Here is a 24,026-nt window from a genome sequence, read left to right on the forward strand (position 1 = left end):
CAAAAACATTCTTCTCTTGCAGGTTGCCCCGGGCACACAACCAAAAGTTCCAAGCCCTTACTCTGCACCAATGTTTGTTACCGGACGCACCTTTGGCCACGTGACTCGGCCTTCACCAGTTGGTGTGAGTATTTATGACTTATTCTCTTATTCAAGCCTTGACTTGTTTTATTAAATTCCTTTCATTCACAGGCTGGCTCAAATTCTCAGTCCCAACCGCCCCTTCAAACTTATAGCACGATCGATGACTTTGATGCCTACTTTTCCGAGATAGCGGCTGGGTTTGATCTAGATCCATTGATGAGCGAGCCAGTTGTTGTGCCTACGTCTTCCAGTCGTCTGCCAGATATTGAGGGGGCAAAAAGATTACTAGTCGCCGTCGTGTCCCGAGACCTCTCTGAGATGCCAAGTTTGGCTGCTGATGTGACTGATGCCATATCCGTCTTGATAGATCATTATGACTTAAGTCAAGAACAGATAAACCATCTTCAATCTGTCCAGAGTCGATTCCCAACTCTCGTCTCTGATTTTCAGCTCCTCTCTCAGAAGGCTGGTGAGCTGTCGTCTACGATCCATGAAAAGCTGCAGGAGCAAGAATCTTTGATTCAACAAGAGAAAGACAATGTTTCCCATTTTCGGACCTTAAAATTAACTCATATTAAGGAAAACCAGAGAGCAGCAGAGATCGAACGGGAGATAGAACGTCTCAAGATGGAATTGACTGGAACTGCCAGGTCAAGAGAAGGACTCACTATTCAGATGAAGGAGATTTATCAAAAGAATGTGGAAATTGATCAGCAGAGAGAATCAGTCTCAAAAGAAATTCCTCGACTGAGGACTGAGAAGGCCAAAGAGGATGAAAAAATGGCTATGTCTAAGAAAGAATGGGATGAGCTCAGGAGTCATTTTGTTTATCTGCAAAGAAAATGATAGGTAATGACTCTTATAAACTCTTGTACTCAATGAAAACAATGAATGAAATACATGTCTCTATGGCTTCTGCTTATTTAACCATCTTTGGTTTTATTCTCCATTGTCTCCCACATTGTAGGATAATAAGTTTTTAAGTATCGGCTATTAATCGGTCGAGGGTGTATTTCCCCGTCAAGATCTTGCAAATGATATGCGCCTCCTTTTAAGACTTTGTAAACCATAAATGGACCTTCCCAATTTGGTGACCATTTTCCATATTTTTGATCATTCACACCCATTGGGAGGACAGTCTTCCAAACCAAGTCACTTTCACCGAAGATTTTGGCCCTAACATGCTTGTTATATGCCCTTGCTACTCGCCTCTTCTGAACTTGTATGTGGTCAAGAGCCCTTAACCTTACTTCGTCTAGGTCCTCCAATTCGACCAACATAGACTCATTATATTCAGCAGGGGTCAAATTGTTTTGCAATGCGAATCTCATTGACTGCACAGTCACTTCCATAGGCAAAACTGCATCATGACCATAGGTGAGCATGAATGGAGTCACACCTGTGCTTGACCGTTGAGAAGTCCTATATGCCCAAAGTGCTTCTGATAACAGTTCATGCCACACCCTAGGGTTATCTTCCACCATTTTTTCAATGATGCCTTTTAGCGTCTTATTAGACGACTCGGCTTGACCATTTCCTTGCGCAAAGTGAGGGGTTGAGTTTAGGAGCTTGATCCCGTACTCTGCTGCAAATGCCTGCACTTCTTGGGCGACAAGGGTTGAACCTCGATCGGTTGTGATTGATTCTGGGATCCCAAATCTATGAATAACATGTTGTTTGATAAACCGAATCACATCTTCTTGGTGCACTGACTTCATGGGCACCGCTTCGACCCACTTGGTAAAGTAGTCTGTTGCCACAATGATAAAACAATGTTGTTTAGAAGAAGGTGGATAAACTTTCCCTATCAAATCCATAGCCCAGCCTCTAAAAGGCCATGGTTTTATGATTGGTTGTAATTCAATCGCCGGGGCTCTATGAATTGGCCCATGCCTTTGACACGCTTGATATCCTTTGGCGTATGTGATACAATCTTTAAGCATCCCGGGCCAGTAATAAGCGTACCTTCTAATCAGCCACTTCATTTTTATTCCAACTTAGTGAGCACCACATATCCCTTCATGGGTCTCTCCCATTACTTTCATGGCTTCTTTCTTACTAACACACCTTAAGAGTAGGTCATCTTTGATGCTTTTCCTGAATAGGTCTCCATCAATCATCACAAACTTAAGAGATTTGATCTTTAGCTTCTTGTCAGCCTTAGGGTCTGGATTTTTGAGAAAATCGATGATCGGTGTTCTCCAATCATTCTCTTCCATATCGTCTTCCACCTCGATTGTAAAGACCTCTGCCAACAATTCTTCCCTCACCTTAACTGAGGGTAATGATCTTCTCTTTATTCTGATCAAATTCTCCATTATTCGTTCTGGCACCCTAACGCCAGATGCTATTTGAGCCAAATCATTGGCCTCTTTATTATGCAATCTATAAACGTGCTTAACCTTTACCTCTGCAAATTCTTGTAGTAATTGCATGGCTATAGAGTGAAATGGTTTGAGGTGCCAACTTTGGCACCTGAAATTGCTGGACAACTGACCGATCACTAGACTTGAATCACCTATGATTTCAACGGTCTGTGCCCCCATCTCTAAGAGTATTTCAAGACCAATAATCAGAGCTTCATATTCCACTTGATTGTTAGAACATTTGAAATCTAGAAAGAAAGAATATGTTGTTTTCCTGCCATTTGATACAATTATTACAACTCCAGCTCCCCCGATATCATTTGCGCTGGATCCGTCAAAGATTAGAGTCCAAGGAGTTAGTTGAATAGCACATAACTCCATTGCATCATAGACTCCCGGATCAACATCCAAGCATGGATGGTCAGCTAGGAAATCAGCAAGTGCTTGGCCCTTCACGGCCCTTTGAGGCGCATATTGGAAACTAAATTCCATAAGGGCCAAGGACCAATTGCCTATTCGTCCAAAAATTATTGGACGAGAAAGCATATACTTAATTAAGTCAGTGGCACAAATCACATAAACTAAAACAAGTAGCATATATATTCTCAATTTGTGAGCAGCAAAAAGCAAAACAAGACACATTTTTTCGATTGGCGTATATCGACGCTCAACCGGTGTCAAAATATGACTAAGGTAATACACTGCCAGTTCTTTCCCTACTTCATTATCTTGGGCTAACAAACTTCCGATTGACTCATCCGCGGCTGAAATATATAACTTCAGCGGCTGTTTCTTCCTAGGTGGCATAAGGACAGGAGGGTTAGCAAGATATTCCTTGATTGATTCAAACACATGTTGGTGATGCTTTTCCCATCGAAAGTCTTCCTCTGATTTGAGCTTTAAGAGCGGAGAAAAGGTATGGATTTTTCCAGCACGGTTTGAAATAAACCTTCCCAAGTATGTGATTTGACCAATTAGTCTTTGTAACTCCTTCTTGTTGCGAGGTGGTTGAGCTTTGATGATTGCCCTAGCTTTATTCTTGTCGACCTCGATACCCCTCCGATGCACCAAGAACCCTAGAAAGTTCCCTGCTGTCACTCTAAAGGCGCGTTTAAGTGGGTTCATCTTCAAACCATGGGTTCTCATTCTCTCAAATGATCTCCTCAAGTTGGCCAGATGTTTCACCTTTGTCGCTGATTTCACCACCACGTCGTCAATGTATACTTCCATAAATTTCCCAATCATGTCATGGAAGATTGCATTCATAGCTCATTGATAAGTGGCTTCGGCATTCTTCAAACCAAAGGGCATCACCACCCATTCGAAAGTGCCTATGGCTCCCGGACATCTAAATGCCGTTTTGTTAACATCATCCTCTGCTATGAATATCTGGTTGTATCCTGAGTGACCGTCCATGAATGACAGAATCTCATTCTTGGCGGCCGCATCAATCAATTGATCGGCCATGGGCATTGGATACTCATCTTTTGGAGTAGCTAAATTTAAATTCCTGAAGTCTACGCACACCCTAATCTTTCCATTCTTCTTAACTACGGGAACGATATTGGATAGCCAATCGCAATACCTTGTGGTCCGGATGAATCCTGCTTTGAGCAACCTCTTAATTTCCTCCTTCACTTTCATAGTCGCTTGCTTGAATGGTCTAAAACCTTTTTTTATAGGTAGTCGATGCTCGACTAGCTGTCTTGGTAATCCCGGCATCTCAGTGTAATTCCAAGCAAAACAATCTTTATATTCTCTAAGCAACAAAATCAGTTCAGCTTTAAAGTCAGGTTCTAGAAGATCACTTATGTAGGTTGGCCGAGGCTCTTCTTCTGCTCCCAAATTGATCTCCAACAAGGGATCCTGAATATCGGCTTTCAGATCCTCTAGCTTAGTTGGGGCTGCATCTAGCTCTTCTAGCTGAATAACATCTCGACAATCCCCTGACTCACCTTCTTCTATGATTTCGGCCATATTGGCCGACATATCACTCCACAACATTGCCCATCTTTCGGCGAGATATGTTCTCAGCCGTGCCATGCTAGCTTTAAATGCTAGCATTTTCTCCTTCTCCTTTTGGGCTTGGTCCATTAACAACCTGTTGTTCATCAACTTCAACTATCGGCCTTGGCTCACAGATAACACTTGGCCTTGATAGTTCCTTGAATAAATCGGATAAGTCCCCGTCTGTCAGATTTTTCCTCATCGTCGCCTTCTCAGGCTTGCCATACTTGTCACAACCAATGAGCCTCACAGGATCTATTTCTTCCTCATATAAAACTGCATCAGCCACATGGACCCGAGCTTCAAAAGACTTATTGTCTCCCCATATGACTTGGATTTCATCCCCATCCCAAAAAATCATAAACTGGTGGAGGGTAGAAGGGATGCAGAAATGTGGGTGTAACCAATCACGCCCAATCAAAGCGTTGTAAGCCGCCCCTGCGTCGACTACGAAGAATACAGTCATGGTCTTACATTTTCTAACTGTCATTTCCAAGATGACCACCCCTCTGGTCCTGACTTTGCCCCCCGTGAAATTACTGATTGTCAAGTCAGTGGGAATCAAGTCATCTTCCATTTTTTGCAGCAACCTCATGGTGTTCATCGGAAGGATATTTACCGCAAATCCATTATCTATCAGTGCCCAAGACATTGGCATCCCTTCTAGGAACACTCTGATATAGAGTGGTTTTAAGTGTTGAGACATTGCCGCAGAAGGCTTCTCAAAAATCACCCTAGCCGCCTGATCTCTCCCAATAGTCACTGACTCATTATCTCGTGGTTTAGCTCTTATCACAACGACTTTCTGTTTCTTATCTTCAAAGATCAACTCAGATGGGTTCTCAATAATCTCTGGAACTTCCTGCCCTTCATCATCGATCACCTCGACGTCTCCTTCCATAGCGAAGGGTTGATCAGGTTTAGCCTCAAAAATATGAGGCAAGGTAAGAACCATATTGCAATTCACAATTCCTTCAAATGAACCAAATTTAATACCCTTTGAACCATCATCTTGCTCATCCAGGTCGAGTTCATCATCAACAAATCCTGCTTTATCTTCAGCTTCTTTCATGGAGGAAGACGCACATTTCTCTTCAGTGCATCCATTTCCGTTTGCACTATCTTCCTTGGATTTTCCTTTCGGATCATTTTTTGAATCTTGCTTGATAGGTTCTCTCCTAAGCAAAGTCACCTTCTCTGGCTGTGGAGCTGAATATTTTTCTTCCATTCTCTTTAACTCAGTTTTCATCCGCTGCCACCGTCTTACTTGAGTGCGAGTCATGAATGCTGGCGGGATATCCCTGACCCTAGAGAACTTTGGATGACTCACCCTTGACCATCGACCATCGTCAGTGACTGGTGGCTTGACCATCCTTTGCCTATGGTTTGGGTGGTCAACTGATGTCTCAGCTTGGCGAGCCACATTTGAGTTATACTCTCTAGGCTTCCAGACAGCATGAGTAACTTTCCTTGACCGATTGTTGGTGTTCACTTCTCGCATTCGCTTGTGATGCTCATTGGTATTAGACCTTCTATCAGGCCATGTTAATCGACTTGTCACAGGCACCCTAGACGAGGGTGACCTAGGTCTGTTTTCATGACGTGAACTTCCAGGACGTCCCCGAGTGTCGCTGTGGAACCTCTCTCGGTCCCTTCCAATGTCCGTCTTGCATTTAGGGCATAATCCTTGCTTGATCAACGCCAGTTGAGCCTCCCGCAACTCCTTTTCTAAGTCATCCTTAGACCTTGGAGTTTCCTTAACCATTGGCTTTTTTCCTTCAGCCTTGCTTTCTCTGTTAGCTGAAGTATCCTCAAAATCAATTCTTCTTCATGGCCTGCTGGTGTAATACCCCATATTTAATTAAAGAGCTTAGTTTATTTTCATTTATGTGTAGATTTCTCTACCTATTATTGTGCATGCTACATTATTATATTAAATTCATTTAATTGTGCATGTGAATTAATTGTGTATGTTAAAGTAGTCAATTGTGCATGTATTGATATTTTATATTTTTTTTATTGGTAAGGTTTATATTAAGCAATATTAGTTAATTAAAGTATTATATTTATATGGTAAAGTATGATTATGATTGTAATGTATTCTTATGTAATAATAATAATTATTATTATAATAGTTTATTAATAATAATAATATAATATTAATAATAATAAAAGTTTATTAATAATAATATAATAATAATAATAATTATAATAATAATAATAAATCAATGTAATGATGAAAAATTAAATATTAGGATAGAATTTCATTTACTATGGTATAATGGTAGATCAAATAACTTGACTATGTTTTGCATTGCCTTAAAGCCATATAGGTGGGAATGTTGAAAGTTAATGAAAATTTAGATATTTGTATTATATATATTATATAAGTTGTATATATATATTAGTTAGCCAACTTACCCTTAAGGCAACTCACTTAAGTTAGAAAGCTTAAAAATTTCAGAGAGTTATTTTATAAGAGTGAAAGGAAAAGAGAGAGAGAAAGAAGCTTGGACCGGTGTAGGCGATTTTACCCGACTACGCACAACCGGCGGATTTATTTTAAATCCATAAGACAAGTTATTATCTATTTTTCCCCTTTGAATTAATAAATTAATTGTTTAGTTTATTTATATTATTTTAGAGCATAGAGACCATGTAAGGAGTTTAATAAATTAGGAATTTTAGTTTATTAAATTTGTGAAATTTTAATTATATAGGATGGTATATATTTATTTAATGTCCTATGAAATTAATAATGGCTGAAAATAATTAAATAAGGCTTTAGGGATTTTTCTAGAATTTTCTAGAATTTTTCGGGATTTTTCTGTAATTTCCGGCGAGGCTCCGGCGAGATTTTCGGCCACCGGCAACGAGGAAGGTGACCGGAGTGATCCCATGTGGTGCGGCACACAAGGCTTACTATGTGCGCGCATCAGTAGCGGTTAGATTGGATTTTAAATCACAGATTGATTCGGTATAGCGTAGCACACAATAGCATGGTGCACGCAAGTCAGGAGCCGTTGGATTAAAGGATGAGCCTTGGATCAATTCCATACAGCGCACCCACAACAAAGTCCATGCAACCACCGAATCAGGAGCCGCCGCGTCAGCAAGGTACCATTAGTGCGCGCGTGGCAGCGCGTGCGCGCGCGTAGAATGCTCCAGACGCGCGTGGTAGCGCGTGCGCGCGCGTGGCTGATGCCAGACGCGCGTGGAGGCGCGTGTAAGCGCGTGCGCGTGTGAGGAAAGTGGCGGCGCGTGTAGGAAGCTCTGGGAGGCGCGTGAGGGCGCGTGTGGGGTCTCTGCAGCTGCTGGAAAAGTCCAGAATACCCCTAAGGACTGATTTGTAATTTCCAGAGTCTTCGACTTGCATTTTTGGGCCTCGGGTTGGTATTTTCGGGATTAGCGGGACATTAAATTATTATTGTGCTACCCGTTAATTATTATTATGTCCGATTACTATTTCTAAATATTAATTGTATCATTTCCAGTACGGGTCGCTATTAAACAGATGTAATTAATTTAATGACATTGTTAAATATTAATTGTGTCATTATTTTATTAAATGGTATTAATGGTTAATGTTCAATTAAATGATTACCTAGTTTTATAAATTGTCCATTATACATTACGGGATTATTTATGTTGTTAATGATATACAAATCATTATTACTATGCTGTGTGCATTTCAGGAGGTAAATGGACTGCTAAATAAATTATGTCGCATTTATATTATATGGATGTGTTGCCATATGGAACCATGTGAGCTGACTAATAAGTTGAGACTCATTTATACCTTATGCATTCGTTGCCATAGACAGATGTGTGGCTGTCGGGGTATGTGGTTTAATATTATTGGCATGTGTTGCCTAATTTATATGCTCAGTATATTCATCAGTGCTTTGAGAGGTGTTATCACTGTGTAGTTCGTTATAGTCTGTGTTGTCAGTACCATACACCATGTATAATAGCTGATTTCCCGGGTAGGGAAAGGCGACACTTAACCACCTAGTGTGAGTCTAAGTGATCACCGTCTATTCTGGTAGAGGTCATGTTATACATTGGATAGTTTCCCTTAGGATGTATACAGATATAGTACTCATCCGGATATAAATGATTAATTTATTTGATTCTCTGATCTGGGTCATAGTAGAGAGGACTTGCTCGTGGGGTTGACCCACCATTGTTGTTATTTCAGGATACGGTCAGTACCCGTTCCAAGGTTGAGGTTAGCAGTGAGGGATCACCATCCGAACTCATCTACTCTTACGATCCAGTTCAGGGTAGAAGTTTTATGTATTACTTCAGTTTCAGTTTTTATTTACTTTTGACGTTGAACTCTCAAGTTTATATTTAGGGATCCTTGACATAGGATTTCCAAGTTGTAATGGAGTACTGTATTTAAATAAAGGATGGATGGATGTTGTATTATTTAGTGTTCCTTTCCTGTCTAAATTCTTTTATTATCATCATTTTGTATTCCATTCTTGTATATTGCCAATTGTTTTTGATATCCCTCGTTTTTCGTGTATAAGCCTGATCAACTTATGCGTGGAAAATGTGGGGGTGTTACAGTTGGTATCAGAGCATTCCAGGTTCGAGTGTCTTAGGGATCTGTGATTACTATACTTCCGCGTTGTGTATTCTGATAATTAGAGCCTAAGTATTAGGGTTCTTTGTATTCTTTTAGTCGGTCCATTATAATGTACTGACGTTAGATTTTTCTGAATTTAAAAGAAGGATGTCTCGGCGTGGGACAAGGAATGCGAACCGTCATCGCAGTATTTCCCCAACTCAAAATGAGAATCAGGAATTTTCCCCTCAAGTTGCTGATATCATTGCACGAGCTGTGGCAGCAGGAGTAGCATCTGCTCTACGAAACCAGCAACCTCCTCCGATAGTACCTATTCCTGAACCAGTGGCACAGCCAATGTCATGGGACAAAACTCATCACTCGTTTATCAGAGGGAATCCACCGACATTTACGGGGTCCACAGATGTCTTGTTAGCATATCAGTGGAAACAGGAGAGCGAGCGTCATCTTCGGATGGTAATTTGTACCGAAGTACAGAAACAGATGCTAGCTACGTTTATGCTGATAGGCAATGCATTGCAGTGGTGGGAGTCTATTACTACTGTCGATGAGAGGACCAGATTGACGTATGCTGAATTTCAGACTCGCTTTGTCGACAAACATTTTCCTATGTCAGTAAGATCAGCGATGAAGACTGAATTTCTGGATCTGCAACAGGAAGATATGACTGTGGCTGAGTATGAACAGAAGTTCATTAATTTGTCATTATTTGCACTAGAGGAGGTCAATACGGAAGAAAAGAAGCGAGACCGCTTTGTGAAGGGGTTGATATGGCCGATTAAAGTGGTGATCATAGGTAGTCCTGCATATACTACTTATATCCAGGTGGTTAATGCCGCCTTACAGCACTGCCAGATGAGGATTGATTACCGGAAGTCCAAGGGAGATAAGCGGGCTAACCGAGACTACCAGACAGTGGAGAAAGGAAGCAGCAGTGGTACCAAGTCCAATGATCGGGGCAGATTTCAAGGACATCAACCTTGGAAGAAAAACAAAGGAAACCCAGATGTGCAGAGGGATGGAGCCCCTAATCAGGGTAGACAAGGTGGGCTACCTCAGACCGGACAGGAACAGTGGTCGGGAAATCAACAGAGAAGGCAGGCAGGTCCTTTTACGGGACGTTGTTATCACTGCAGAGAGATTGGGCATCCGGCCAAGATGTGTCCCAAAGCTAAGCAGGGACAGCATGGGCAGCCGAGACCTAATTAGCCATTACCTCTACCGGCCCCACCGATGCCACGTGGGCAAGTTCAGAATTTTCCGGCACTTCCAGCACCACCATTTCCTCCGGGACAACCTCCACAGCAGTTGCATCACGGCAGAGTTTATAACTTTATGCCACATAATGCGCAGGCTCCTCAGTCTATTGAGGGTATGTTTTCTATACATGGTAGAACTGCTCGTATACTGTTTGACACTGGTGCATCACATTCTTTTGTGTCTAGATCTTTTGTTATCTTATCTGGTATGACGACTCAGTTATGTGACCAACCTCTTAATATTTATACACCATTGGGAGTTGGCGCAATTTTACGAGAGTGTAGCGGTGATATCCTTATAGATATGGGCCGGCTTCGATTTCTTGCAAATTTGTTAGTGTTAGATATGCATTCGTATGATGTTATACTCGGGATGGACTGGTTATCTCAGTATCATGCTCAGGTTAACTGTTACGAAAAGTCTATTGTATTTGCTATACCAGGACAGGAGATGTATCTTCTTGTTGTACCACAACCTGATAGAGGGCCTAGCACTTATTTATTCGTTCTTGAGAAGGACTCACAGGAAGCGGCTGCGGTATCTCGGGACAGTATCCCGGTAGTACAGGAATTCCAGGATGTATTCCAGGAAATTCCAGGCTTGCCACCGAGTCGAGAGATAGACTTCGTCACTGATTTAGCTCCAGGCACTACGCCTATTGCTAAGGCACCGTACAGAATGGCACCAGTGGAGATGCGAGAGTTGAAGGATCAAATTCAGCAGTTGCTCAGCCAGGGATTTATTCGCAGGAGTACTTCACCATGGGGAGCACCAGTACTGTTTGTCAAGAAGAAGGATGGATCTCTTCGTCTTTGTATTGATTACAGAGAACTGAACAAGGTCACTATTCGCAACAAGTACCCGTTGCCCAGAATTGATGACCTGTTTGATCAGTTGAAGGGAGCTACTTACTTCTTAAAGATCGATTTGAGGTCTGGTTATCACCAGCTACGAGTCAGAGAACAAGATGTTCCAAAGACAGCATTTCTCACAAGGTACGGATCTTATGAGTTTCGTGTTATGCCTTTCGGCTTAACTAATGCCCCAGCTGTCTTTATGGACTTGATGAATAGAGTATTCAGAGAATACTTAGATCAGTTTGTCATTGTTTTCATTGATGATATTCTGGTTTACTCTAAGTCGGAGAAGGACCATGCCAGACATTTACGCACAGTGTTGCAGACACTTCGAGAATATCAGTTGTTTGTGAAGTTTGAGAAGTGTGAATTTTGGCAGAAAGAGGTCAAATTTCTGGGTCATGTAGTGTCAGAAGAAGGGTTAGCAGTAGATCCAGCCAAGGTTGCGGCCGTTATGGAGTGGGGACAGCCTACCTCACCGACAGAGATTCGCAGTTTTCTGGGATTGGCGGGGTATTATCGCAGGTTCATCCAGGGATTTTCCAAAATTACGGGTCCACTTACTCATCTGACTAAGAAGAATGTACCATTTGTATGGGATGATTCTTGTCAGACTGCTTTTGCTGAATTGAAGAGTAAGTTAACTTCTGCACCTGTCTTAGCCACACCTCAGAGTGGAATCAAGTATTTAGTATTTACCGACGCTTCTCTGAAGGGTTTGGGTTATGTGTTGATGCAAGAAGAGCGACCAGTTTCTTATGGGTCTAGGAAGCTTAAGCCTCATGAGCTTAATTACCCGACTCACGATCTAGAGCTCGCAGCAGTGGTTTTTGCCTTGCGTATTTGGAGACATTATCTTTTGGGGGAGACTTTTCGATTGTTTAGCGATCATAAAAGTCTACAGTATTTGTTCACACAGAGGGAACTGAATATGAGACAGCGCAAATGGTTGGAGTTCGTGAAAGACTATCACTTCTCTATACAGTATCATCCAGGGAAAGCGAATGTTGTAGCAGACGCACTCAGCCGCCGACCCTATGTCAGCCTTTCAGCTTTGTTTACAAGAGAGTGGGATGCTTTGAAGACGGTTGATGAGTTAGCAGACGCTTTTATGGCATGTGTGGTAGTAACTCCTTCTATCATTCATCAGGTCATTCAAGCGCAACTCTCAGATCAACAGTGTATTGATCGGGTTTCGGAGTTAGCCTCCGGAGATGTTCCTTTTTATTCTATAGGGACTGATGGAGGATTGAGGTACAAGGGACGTTTAATTGTGCCTTCAGCTGACAATTTGAGAAATGTTGTGATGAGAGAGACACACACTTCTCAGTTCTCTGTACATCCAGGGGGAAACAAGATGTATCAGGACATGAAACGCCAGTTTTGGTGGGCCGGCATGAAAAGAGATATAGCTATCTTTGTCTCTAAATGTAGCACCTGTCAGATGATTCAGATTGATCATCAGAGACCGCCAGGATCGTTACAGCCACTACTTCACAGCATAATCACAACTCTATTTGGGTCATTGTTGATAGATTGACCAAGTCCGCTCACTTTCTGCCTGTTCGGTCAAACTTTACGTCAGAACAGTATGCTAAGCTGTATATTGCAAAAATGGTGAAACTTCATGGCGTACCATTGTCCATCGTATCAGATAGAGATCCGAAGTTTGTATCAGGATTTTGGAGGAGCTTTCAGCAGGCATTGGGTACAGAACTTTATCTTAGCACTGTTTATCATCCTCAAACAGATGGACAGACTGAGCGAGTTAATCAGATTTTAGAAGACATGTTGCGGGCATGTGTTCTTGATTTTAAGGGCAATTGGGAGGAATATTTGCCGCTTTCAGAGTTTGCTTATAACAATAGTTATCAGAAAACTATTGGTATGGCACCATTTGAGGCTTTGTACGGTAGACCGTGTAGGTCTCCTGCCTGTTGGCTTGGAGTTGGTGAGAACAGTTTTTGGGTCCTGAATTTATTAAGGACACGTCAGAAAAGATCGCTATCATTAGGGATCGGATGCGTACAGCTCAAAGCAGACAGAAAAGTTATGCTGACCGTCGAACTCGTGCTTTGGAGTTTAAGGTTGGTGATCAGGTTTTGCTTAAGGTTTCTCCTATGAAGGGAGTAATGCGGTTTGGGTCAAAGGGTAAGTTATCGCCTCGGTTTGTGGGTCCTTTCATGATTACAGATCGGATTGGGGCAGTAGCTTATCGTCTAGCTCTACCAGATAATCTTCATAGGGTACATAATGTTTTTCATGTATCTATGCTGCGAAAATTTCTACGGGACGAAGATCGATATCAACACATTGATGTGGGTGAAATTGAGTTGCAACCCGATGCAACCTATTTGGAACAACCTTACTATATTCTCGATCGTAGGAATCAGATACTGCGCACGAAGACTATTCCATTAGTACCTGTACAGTGGAGTCATCATAGTGCTACAGAGTCTACTTGGGAACGGGAAGATATTATCCGTGCCAAGTATCCAGAGCTCTTTAATACAGGTATGTAGTGAATTTCGGGGACGAAATTCCTTTATTAGGGGGGGAGAATGTAATACCCCATATTTAATTAAAGAGCTTAGTTTATTTTCATTTATGTGTAGATTTCTCTACCTATTATTGTGCATGCTACATTATTATATTAAATTCATTTAATTGTGCATGTGAATTAATTATGTATGTTAAAGTAGTCAATTGTGCATGTATTGATATTTTATATTTTTTTTATTGGTAAGGTTTATATTAAGCAATATTAGTTAATTAAAGTATTATATTTATATGGTAAAGTATGATTATGATTGTAATGTATTCTTATGTAATAATAATTATTATTATTATAATAGTTTATTAATAATAATAATATAATATTAATAATAATAAAAGTTTATTAATAATAATATAATAATTATTATTATTATAATAATAATAATAAATCAATGTAATGATGAAAAATTAAATATTAGGATAGAATTTCATTTACTATGGTATAATGGTAGATCAAATAACTTGACTATGTTTTGCATTGCCTTAAAGCCATATAGGTGGGAATGTTGAAAGTTAATGAAAATTTAGATATTTGTATTATATATATTATATAAGTTGTATATATATATTAGTTAGCCAACTTACCCTTAAGGCAACTCACTTAAGTTAGAAAGCTTAAAAATTTCAGAGAGTTATTTTATAAGAGTGAAAGGAAAAAAGAGAGAGAAAGAAGCTTGGACCGGTGTAGGCGATTTTACCCGACTACTCACAACCGGCGGATTTATTTTAAATCCATAAGGCAAGTTATTATCTATTTTTCCCCTTTGAATTAATAAATTAATTGTTTAGTTTATTTATATTATTTTAGAGCATAGAGACCATGTAAGGAGTTTAATAAATTAGGAATTTTAGTTTATTAAATTTGTGAAATTTTAATTATATAGGATGGTATATATTTATTTAATGTCCTATGAAATTAATAATGGCTGAAAATAATTAAATAAGGCTTTAGGGATTTTTCTAGAATTTTCTAGAATTTTTCGGGATTTTTCTGTAATTTCCGGCGAGGCTCCGGCGAGATTTTCGGCCACCGGCAACGAGGAAGGTGACCGGAGTGATCCCATGTGGTGCGGCGCACAAGGCTTACTATGCGCGCGCATCAATAGCGGTTAGATTGGATTTTAAATCACAGATTGATTCGGTATAGCGTAGCACACAATAGCATGGTGCACGCAAGTAAGGAGCCGTTGGATTAAAGGATGAGCCTTGGATCAATTCCATACAGCGCACCCACAACAAAGTCCATGCAACCACCGAATCAGGAGCCGCCGTGTCAGCAAGGTACCATTAGTGCGCGCGTGGCAGCGCGTGCGCGCGCGTGGAACGCTCCAGACGCGCGTGGCAGCGCGTGCGCGCGCGTGGCTGATGCCAGACGTGCGTGGAGGCGCGTGTAAGCGCGTGTAAGCGCGTGCGCATGTGAGGAAAGTGGCGGCGCGTGTAGGAAGCTCTGGGAGGCGCGTGAGGGTGCGTGTGGGGTCTCTGCAGCTGCTGGAAAAGTCCAGAATACCCCTAAGGACTGATTTGTAATTTCCAGAGTCTTCGACTTGCATTTTTGGGCCTCGGGTTGGTATTTTCGGGATTAGCGGGACATTAAATTATTATTGTACTACCCGTTAATTATTATTATGTCCGATTACTATTTCTAAATATTAATTGTATCATTTTCAGTACGGGTCGCTATTAAACAGATGTAATTAATTTAATGACATTGTTAAATATTAATTGTGTCATTATTTTATTAAATGGTATTAATGGTTAATGTTCAATTAAATGATTACCTGGTTTTATAAATTATCCATTATACATTACGGGATTATTTATGTTGTTAATGATATACAAATCATTATTACTATGCTGTGTGCATTTCAGGAGGTAAATGGACTGCTAAATAAATTATGTCGCATTTATATTATATGGATGTGTTGCCATATAGAACCATGTGAGCTGACTAATAAGTTGAGACTTATTTATACCTTATGCATTCGTTGCCATAGACAGATGTGTGGCTGTCGGGGTATGTGGTTTAATATTATTGGCATGTGTTGCCTAATTTATATGCTCAGTATATTCATCAGTGCTTTGAGAGGTGTTATCACTGTGTAGTTCGTTATAGTCTGTGTTGTCAATACCATGCACCATGTATAATAGCTGATTTCCCGGGTAGGGAAAGACGACACTTAACCACCTAGTGTGAGTCTAAGTGATCACCGTCTATTCTGGTTGAGGTCATGTTATACATTGGATAGTTTCCCTTAGGATGTATACAGATATAGTACTCATCCGGATATAAATGATTAATTTATTTGATTCTCTGATCTGGGTCTCGTGGGGTTGACCCACCATTGTTGTTATTTCAGGATACGGTCAGTACCTGTTCCAAGGTTGAGGTTAGCAGTGAGGGACCACCATCCGAACTCATCTACTCTTACGATCCAGTTCAGGGTAGAAGTTTTATGTATTACTTCAGTTTCAGTTTTTATTTACTTTTGACGTTGAACTCTCAGGTTTATATTTAGGGATTCTTGACATAGGATTTCCAAGTTGTAATGGAGTACTGTATTTAAATAAAGGATGGATGGATGTTGTATTATTTAGTGTTCATTTCCTGTCTAAATTCTTTTATTATCATCATTTTGTATTCCATGCTTGTATATTGCCAATTGTTTTTGATATCCCTCGTTTTTCGCGTATAAGCCTGATCAACTTATGCGTGGAAAATGTGGGGGTGTTACAGCTGGCCATTAAGATTTCGACCATGTTACTGCTAACCAAGGCTGGGAATGGATCACTGTCAACGCTCATCACCTCTTTTTTCTTCTCCGGGAATTTCCATGCCCCCTTCTCGATCTGTGCCTGAATCACATTACGAAAGACAACACAATTATTAGTTGCGTGATTCCAGGAGTTATGATATTTGCAATACTCTCGACCTTTGATTTCATCAGCTGAAGGTATTTTATGTACCCCAGTGACTTTGATAATTTTATCAGACAACAGGTGGTCAGAGATTTGCTCTGCTTTACTTATATCGAAAGCATATTGTTTGCCAGCCTCAAAGATATTCCTTTTGGCTGAAGATGATGAGGGTTGAACACCGCTAACAGTCTCTAAGGGCTTAGCTAAAGCTTTACATACATATGGTTTTTTTGAAATAATTTCAACAGCATCGACCTCTAAGTCATTATATACTGTATCAACCATGTGTATTTCATAATTAGGGTCTTTATAATAGGTCCCCCGAGAGGAGTTCTTTCTCTCGTTTTCCTCTCGTAAGATTTTTTCATACGTGGTAACCCTATCGGCTAATTGGAACAAATCTCCAAAATGAGTGCCCTCAAACTTCTTTCGTAATTCAAAGTCTAAACCGCTAAGGGCCAAGTTGACAAACTCTTCTTCAGGCAAAGTAAGTTGGCACCTATTTCGTGCCTTCTTAAACCTAGCCAAAAATGTCTCAACATCCTCATTTGGTAACTGATGGATCCTAGATAGGTCGGACATAGAGACTTCTGGTTCTGTCCTATAGAACTAACCATGGAACACATCCTGCATCTGTTGCCAAGTGTGGATGGAATTTGGTGGCAAGTTTAGATACCACTTGAAGGCAGTCTCAGTGAGGGTGTTAGAGAATAGCTTCATTTTATACCAATCGTTGTTACTGAGTGGCCCACATTTTAATGTAAACCGGCCAATGTGCTCAAGAGTCGATTAGTTGCCTTCTCCTGAGAAGGTTGCAAAGTTTGGCACCCAAAAATTTTGGGGAAGATCCATCCGATCTATCCAGTCAGGAAATGGGTGCCTAAAAGTAGGTCGAGTAGCCCTTTTTAAAGCTGGTCCATACTGTTCTTGTATGACCTCAGCCAATTGCTCCCTAGTCATGACCATAGGTGGGACTTGGTTCTGAAAAGGGACATTAGGCCAAGGGTTATGTCCCTCTTGCCCCCCTGGGTTCGCAGCCTGAGGTGGCAAGACTTGAGGTTGAAAATGAGAAGGTCGACCATTAGGTTGGTCATGATTCCTCCATCTTGGTTGTTGGTGACCATTCACCCCTTGCTCTACTGGATGGACTTGTGGTGGAATTGGAGCTACTGGTCGAGGACCATTAACCATGGGATGTGGTTGGGCACCTCTTTCTGGTTGACCAACTTGTTGAGGAGGAAACTGGTCCACGGATCTATCATTCTGGTTTTCTAACTTAGGCGGCTGAGCAATAACCTGCCTATCAATACGAGTCACTAAGGCATTAATCACCTCATTCAGCTGTTGGAGCTGCGTATTAGTCATGTGGGATGAAGCCACCAATGGCTCCATATTTTTGTTGATTTCCCAAGCGATTTGGCGTTGGGAAGCCTCCACTCTACTTTCAAATTGTGTCACCATATTGCTGACACTTTCGGCCGCCATTTGGTGGCTGGCCTAATGTCCCTCTTCATGCTCAGACCCGGAATCTTGCATGATGGGAGCAGGCTGATTTTCTTCCTGATCTTCCCTTTGAGGGTTAGCTTGTCCAGCTGAAGTCTGAGTCTGTGACCTAGTCTGGACAACCATTCACGAATAAAATAAAGGTCCCACCGGGCGTGCCAAAGTTGTTTGGCTCACAAAGTGGTCTGAAGTTGCTAGCCAATGAATGACTGACCTAGAACGCGGGCGTGCCAGAGTCCTGATGGACTCGAATATTTCTTGCCAAACTATTCCTATTGGGTCGAGTCACCGACCTAAGGTGATTCAGGCGAGAGTTGGAGAGTAGGAATGACCCTCTCCTTAAGGTTGCTATTGCCTTTAAGAAAGGACTTTAAACATTTAAGATGAGTATCAATTAAAAACAATTTAAACTGAACAATAAATATACCTGAATCTGCAAACCTTTCTTCATTGAACTTGACTGATTACAATGATGAATGAATTACAAACTCTTGATTGAAATGGAAACTAAAGTATTGAATGCTGAAAGATAACTAAGTACTAAACTGATAGTGCTAAGCTGAACTTACTGAAATAAAAGCTGAGTAATAAACTGAACTTGATGAAATAAAAGCTAAGTGATAAGTGATATGAATGCTAAAGGTTGAACTTCAGAAATGGTCTTGGACCCCTTCCTTGTGAAGCTTGAGTGGGTATTTATAGAGGTTTCCACCTGGTGTTGTGCCTCTCAACCGTTTCTCTAGAAATTGATTGGTTGTAAACTGAAAGTGACCCTTCCTAACTACCTTGCTGAGCTGGTCAGGTTGACTGACTTGCACATCCTTCTGTAGGCAAATTAAAGTATGTCTGACGTAGTATTTTTAACTAAGTGGTGCCTTGTCTTTTATGCTTGATGATTTTGGTCTTCAAGCCATTTTCAGCTCTCTGCACCTGTCATGTCTAGCTTAATTTGTACATTAGCCTGGAGGCATCTGATTACTGACAATTCTGACTCTCCTCGTCAAATGTAGGTGAGAACCTTCCAATTGTAGTTCTGAACTTCTGATATTGTCAAGTTGTCCTTTTCTATTTCAAGCCCTTTTCACGTTTCCAGACCTGACTTGTTGGGTTTTTAAATCATTGGGATTCCAGCTGATCTTCATTTGAATTACCCCAAAGATTCTTCAAGTGATTATGACCCGAGACCCCTAATCATAACCATATTTGGTCATGAGTCTTGATTATGGCCATAGTGATCAAAAATCTTGGTTAAGATTCATGATCATAACCATTATGACCGAGAGTCTTATAATCATTGTGACCGAGAGAAATAATGGTCCAGACTCTTGATCATGGCTGGTTATGAGTCTTTGGAAATATTTTGGATCGTGACCATTATGACTGAGAGTATTTTGGCCTAAACTCATAACCATGAGACTGAGACTCTCATAACCATAGTGACAGATAGGATTTTGACTGAAAACTCATGATCATGACCATTGAGACTAAAAGTCATGACCATAGTGACTGAGAAGGTTTTGGCCTAAACTCATGACCATGAGACTGAGACTCTCATGATCGTAGTGACTGAGAAGATTTTGGCCTAAAACTCATGATCGTAGTGACTGAGAAGATTTTGGCCTAAAACTCATGATCATGAAGACTGAGAGGATTTTCGCCTAAGTTCATGACCATAGTGACTGAGAAGATTTTGGCTTAAAACTCATGACCATAGTGACCATAGTGACATATAGGATTTTGACTGAAAACTCATGATCATGACCATTGAAACTGAAAGTCATGACCATAGTGACTGAGAAGGTTTTGGCCTAAACTCATGACCATGAAGACTGAGAGGATTTTCGCCTAAGTTCATAACCATAGTGACTGAGAAGATTTTGGCTTAAAGCTCATGACCATGTGATCGAGAGTCTCAATCATGGCCGGTTATGAGCTCAAAACCTCATCTCAGTCTTAATGGCCTAAAAATTCCACTCTTCTTAATTCCCAATCTTAAATCTGGTCACCATGATTAGAAATTAATCTTCCACCCCGATGATCATGGGTTGACCCAAAATTTGGACCTTGTAATTTCTGACCACGTGGCATGATTGTCTCGAATTATATTTTAGGTGTTAACAGAACCCTATTAGTTTTTTTTTTAATAACCCTATTAGTTGGTATAAAACTTTACGTGAAAATTTTCAGCTTGTACATATATATATATATAGAACAATATAATTTATTATTGATGGAATATACATAAAGGCATGCATGTAAAAGCTTATAAGTTAGCATGTGAAAAGTACTGGTCTTATGGTTATAGTTCATTTAAAGAATAAAAATTAGATGAGATTGAGGATGTTAAGAGTTTCTTGTGTGTGTGTGTATATATATATATCATGCATGCATGGTAAGGAAAGAAACGGTTTGTTCCAATGTACGTAGTTTGTGACCTCTTGTCTTGTGGGGTTTTTGGAAATGGACCACATATGAGATGGGCCTCTTTATGTGGGCCTTAAAGGTATAACAGGTTGGAATCGAGAGATGGGTCCTCGATCGCGGGAGTCCAAGATCAGATGTCTCCACGCCCTTGTCTAATTACTGTCATCTGCCAATTCTTTCAACTACCAATCGCATCATCATCACACTTTCCATATAGCAAGTCGGATTAATTAATTGGTTCTACTATTATGAGAAACAAATACCTAATATTCATCAATAAGGCCTCCTTCACCAACTTAAAGAGAAATTAGTGAAGTTTTTTCTTAACTTTATATACGGTAACGTATTTGACATTGAAATGTGAAAAGCATATGTGTTTGTTGTTTGGGTTTGATTGTATTTAATGTTATATAAATTAGTCAAATCACATATTATCATATCATTATGAATATAAGGACAAAAGTATAAAAAATTCCCATTGACTTATAATCTTTTTCAGTAAACTCTTTGTCTAATTCTTTTATTAAAGAATTCCCTCAACTTATAACATTTTTCAATAAATCCTCATTATCTATTTTTTTTACCAAAAAACTCCCCTTCAACTCTCTAAGGAAATAAAAGAGTTAATATTTGGATCAAAATACCCTTTTATTTAAATCTTTATTTTTCTGAATTTCAAAAATTCATATCTCACAAACCTTACATCCAAATATTACAAATAATATATGCATAGAAAGCTTATAAAATAAGGATTCCAGAAATATAATTTTTTTTTAACAAAATTTCATAACAAGAGAGAAGTAGACAATTTAAAAATTTACTACAACAATATTATTTTATTTTATTTTTTTATAAAATACTTGAGTTATTTGCAAGAAAATTTTTAGAATTATTCATTTTCATATGGAGTATAACATTTTAAAAAATTAGCTCCAATAGAGACCGAATATTCATTTTTATTTATTTTTTAAATGGTAAGTCTATAAAAGAATGAAAATACTTTGACGCAAAATATGATATTTCATGAAATTAATCTTTGTTGGAGCTAAATTTTTTTATATATTTGGCTTCATATGAAAATGAATAGTTCTGAAAATTTTCTTACAAATATTTTGAGTTAAAAATAAAATAAGATTGTTGGAGTAGATTTTTAGATTGCCTATTTCTCTCTGGTTATAAAGATTTGTTGTACAAATCTTATATTTCTGAAATCCTTATTTCATAAACTTTTCGTCCATATATTATTTACAATTTTTAAATATACAGTTTGTGAGATATAAAATTTTGAAATTCGAGAGAATTAAGATTTAAATAAAAGGGCATTTTGGTCGAAATATCAAATCTTTTACCCCCTTTAGATAGTTGAGAGGGGTTCTTTGGTAAAAAATTAGACATGGAGATTTATTGAAAAAATATTACAAGACGAGAGAGGGGGGGTTCTTTGGGAAAAAAAATAGATAAAGGAGATTTACTAAAAAAATATTATAAGTTGAGTGTTTTCTATACTTTGCTCTAAATATAAACGTGAATGACAATTAATTTACTGCAAACATCACAACACGTCATGCATGCTTCATTTCATGATTTGATTAGTGAAATAAACTGAAACGTCAAGTTAAGTTTGAATACAATATGGAATGTCTTCTGTATTGTTATAAATTTGTAGGTCAATTATGGGTGAATTGGAGGAGCGATTCCTTGAGAGGTGGTTTCAATGTCTAACATTTTTATCAAGCTTGATATTGACTCTTTTTTTCTTTTTTCTTCTTTTTTTTTGTAAAAAAATGGCATTCAACAAACTCTTTGTGCACATTTTGGTTGTTTAATTTCTCATAAAAGAAATTAAATTGTTTTGGAATGGTTTTGATGAACTTGATAAGTACTTGGACACGATTTCGTAAGTATTTATTTTATTATTTTTAAAATGGTAGCGGGCCTCTTCATATGTAAACAACAATGGACAACTCACTCTGGAAAAAAAATTCGGCGACATATATCAATTTTGTTTTTAGTGCAGGACCGCAGGTAACACCCTAGGGCCCATTAATTAAATGGTGGATTTGTCATATATGGTTGATGAGACATAGATATAAAACAAAGATGTAGAAATAGAGTAATGATTCTTATAACGATTTATTATATTATATTATTTAATTTAATATTATTAATTGATTATTTATACACAATACATGTAAGTATAAGATTTACTTATTCATTTATTAGGAAAAAGCACGTGCACGTGACGAATATTTTGTAACTTATAAAAATTTTGTCTTCATATTAATTAATAAAAATTTATTTTATATTAATAAATAAATACTGAAATATTTTGAAATTGGTGATAGAGTTTAAGTTTCGTAAATTAATAAATTCTTTAATGTTTTTATATTAATACTGAAATATGTATATTTTATTTTTTATTAAATAATAATTTTTTATTTTAATAGTGAAATATTTGAGTTTTGCAAAGTAACAATTTTTTTTAGGTAATTTGAATTTTATTAGGTAATTTGTAATTTGAATTTTATTAGATAATTTGAAATTTAGTATAATTTTTAATTTACAATAGAAATTCAATTATATTAATTTTTAATTAAATTTTAAAATAGAAATTCAATTATACTAATTATACATTAGATTGAAATTGATATAAAAATTTATTATATAGAGTTTGTAGTTTTTGGAAGACCCTAGGTTATATTTTATTTTCTTTAAATATGTAATTTGTAGTAGAATTTTATAGAAATTATTTTATTTTATTTAGATATATCTTTGTAAAATTAGATTTTATTTTATTAAAAAACTCATAAAAATAGATAAATACAAGGGTTATATACTTATATGTGATAGAGTTCTCTTTTTGTATTAATTAATAAATATTTTTTATAATAAAAAATAAATACTGAATTATTCAAATTCTTTAACATTTATATTTTATTTATATGTATTATTATATTATTATATATTTTCTTTAAATATATCCTTATCTAATGTGATAGAGTTATAGAAATTGTTTTATTTTCTTTAAATATATCCTTATTTAATTAGATTTTATTTTATTAGAAAACTCATAATAAATGGATAAATACATGTTATATGTGATAGAGTTTTAAAGAAAATAAAATACTTAATTGGTGGTAAAGTTTTGGTAATTTGTGTTAGAGTTTTATAAAAATTATTTAAATATATCCTTATCTAATGTGATAGAGTTTCATTGCAAATAAAATAGGTAATTTGTGGTAGAATTTAATATAAATTACTTATTTTCTTTAAATATATATATCCTTGTCTAATTAGATTTTTTTTATTTATTAAAAAACTCATAATAAAAGATAATTTGTGGTAGAGTTTTGAAAAAATTATTTTATTTTTTAAACCAATTATTAAAAAAAAATTTATATTAATAATTTTTGTCTAGTTATATTATATTTTATCAAAAAATTCATAATAAATACA

General features: G+C 38.1%; 2 protein-coding genes across 2 annotated transcripts; both read right to left on the minus strand.

Moving 5' to 3' along the window:
- Positions 1-1,007: 1,007 nt before the first annotated feature.
- Positions 1,008-2,069, minus strand: LOC132281517 (uncharacterized). The gene has a single exon (XM_059783218.1). It carries the CDS (start codon positions 2,067-2,069, stop codon positions 1,008-1,010), a length of 1,062 nt encoding a protein of 353 aa, XP_059639201.1.
- A 12-nt stretch (positions 2,070-2,081) lies between these two features.
- Positions 2,082-3,716, minus strand: LOC132281518 (uncharacterized). Its single transcript, XM_059783219.1, has one exon. It carries the CDS (start codon positions 3,714-3,716, stop codon positions 2,082-2,084), a length of 1,635 nt encoding a protein of 544 aa, XP_059639202.1.
- Positions 3,717-24,026: the final 20,310 nt, after the last annotated feature.

Source organism: Cornus florida, unplaced genomic scaffold, assembly GCF_030987335.1.
Source record: "Cornus florida cultivar Cherokee Brave unplaced genomic scaffold, ASM3098733v1 CherokeeBrave_3.0.0_Hap2_Chr11, whole genome shotgun sequence".
NCBI lineage: Eukaryota > Viridiplantae > Streptophyta > Magnoliopsida > Cornales > Cornaceae > Cornus > Cornus florida.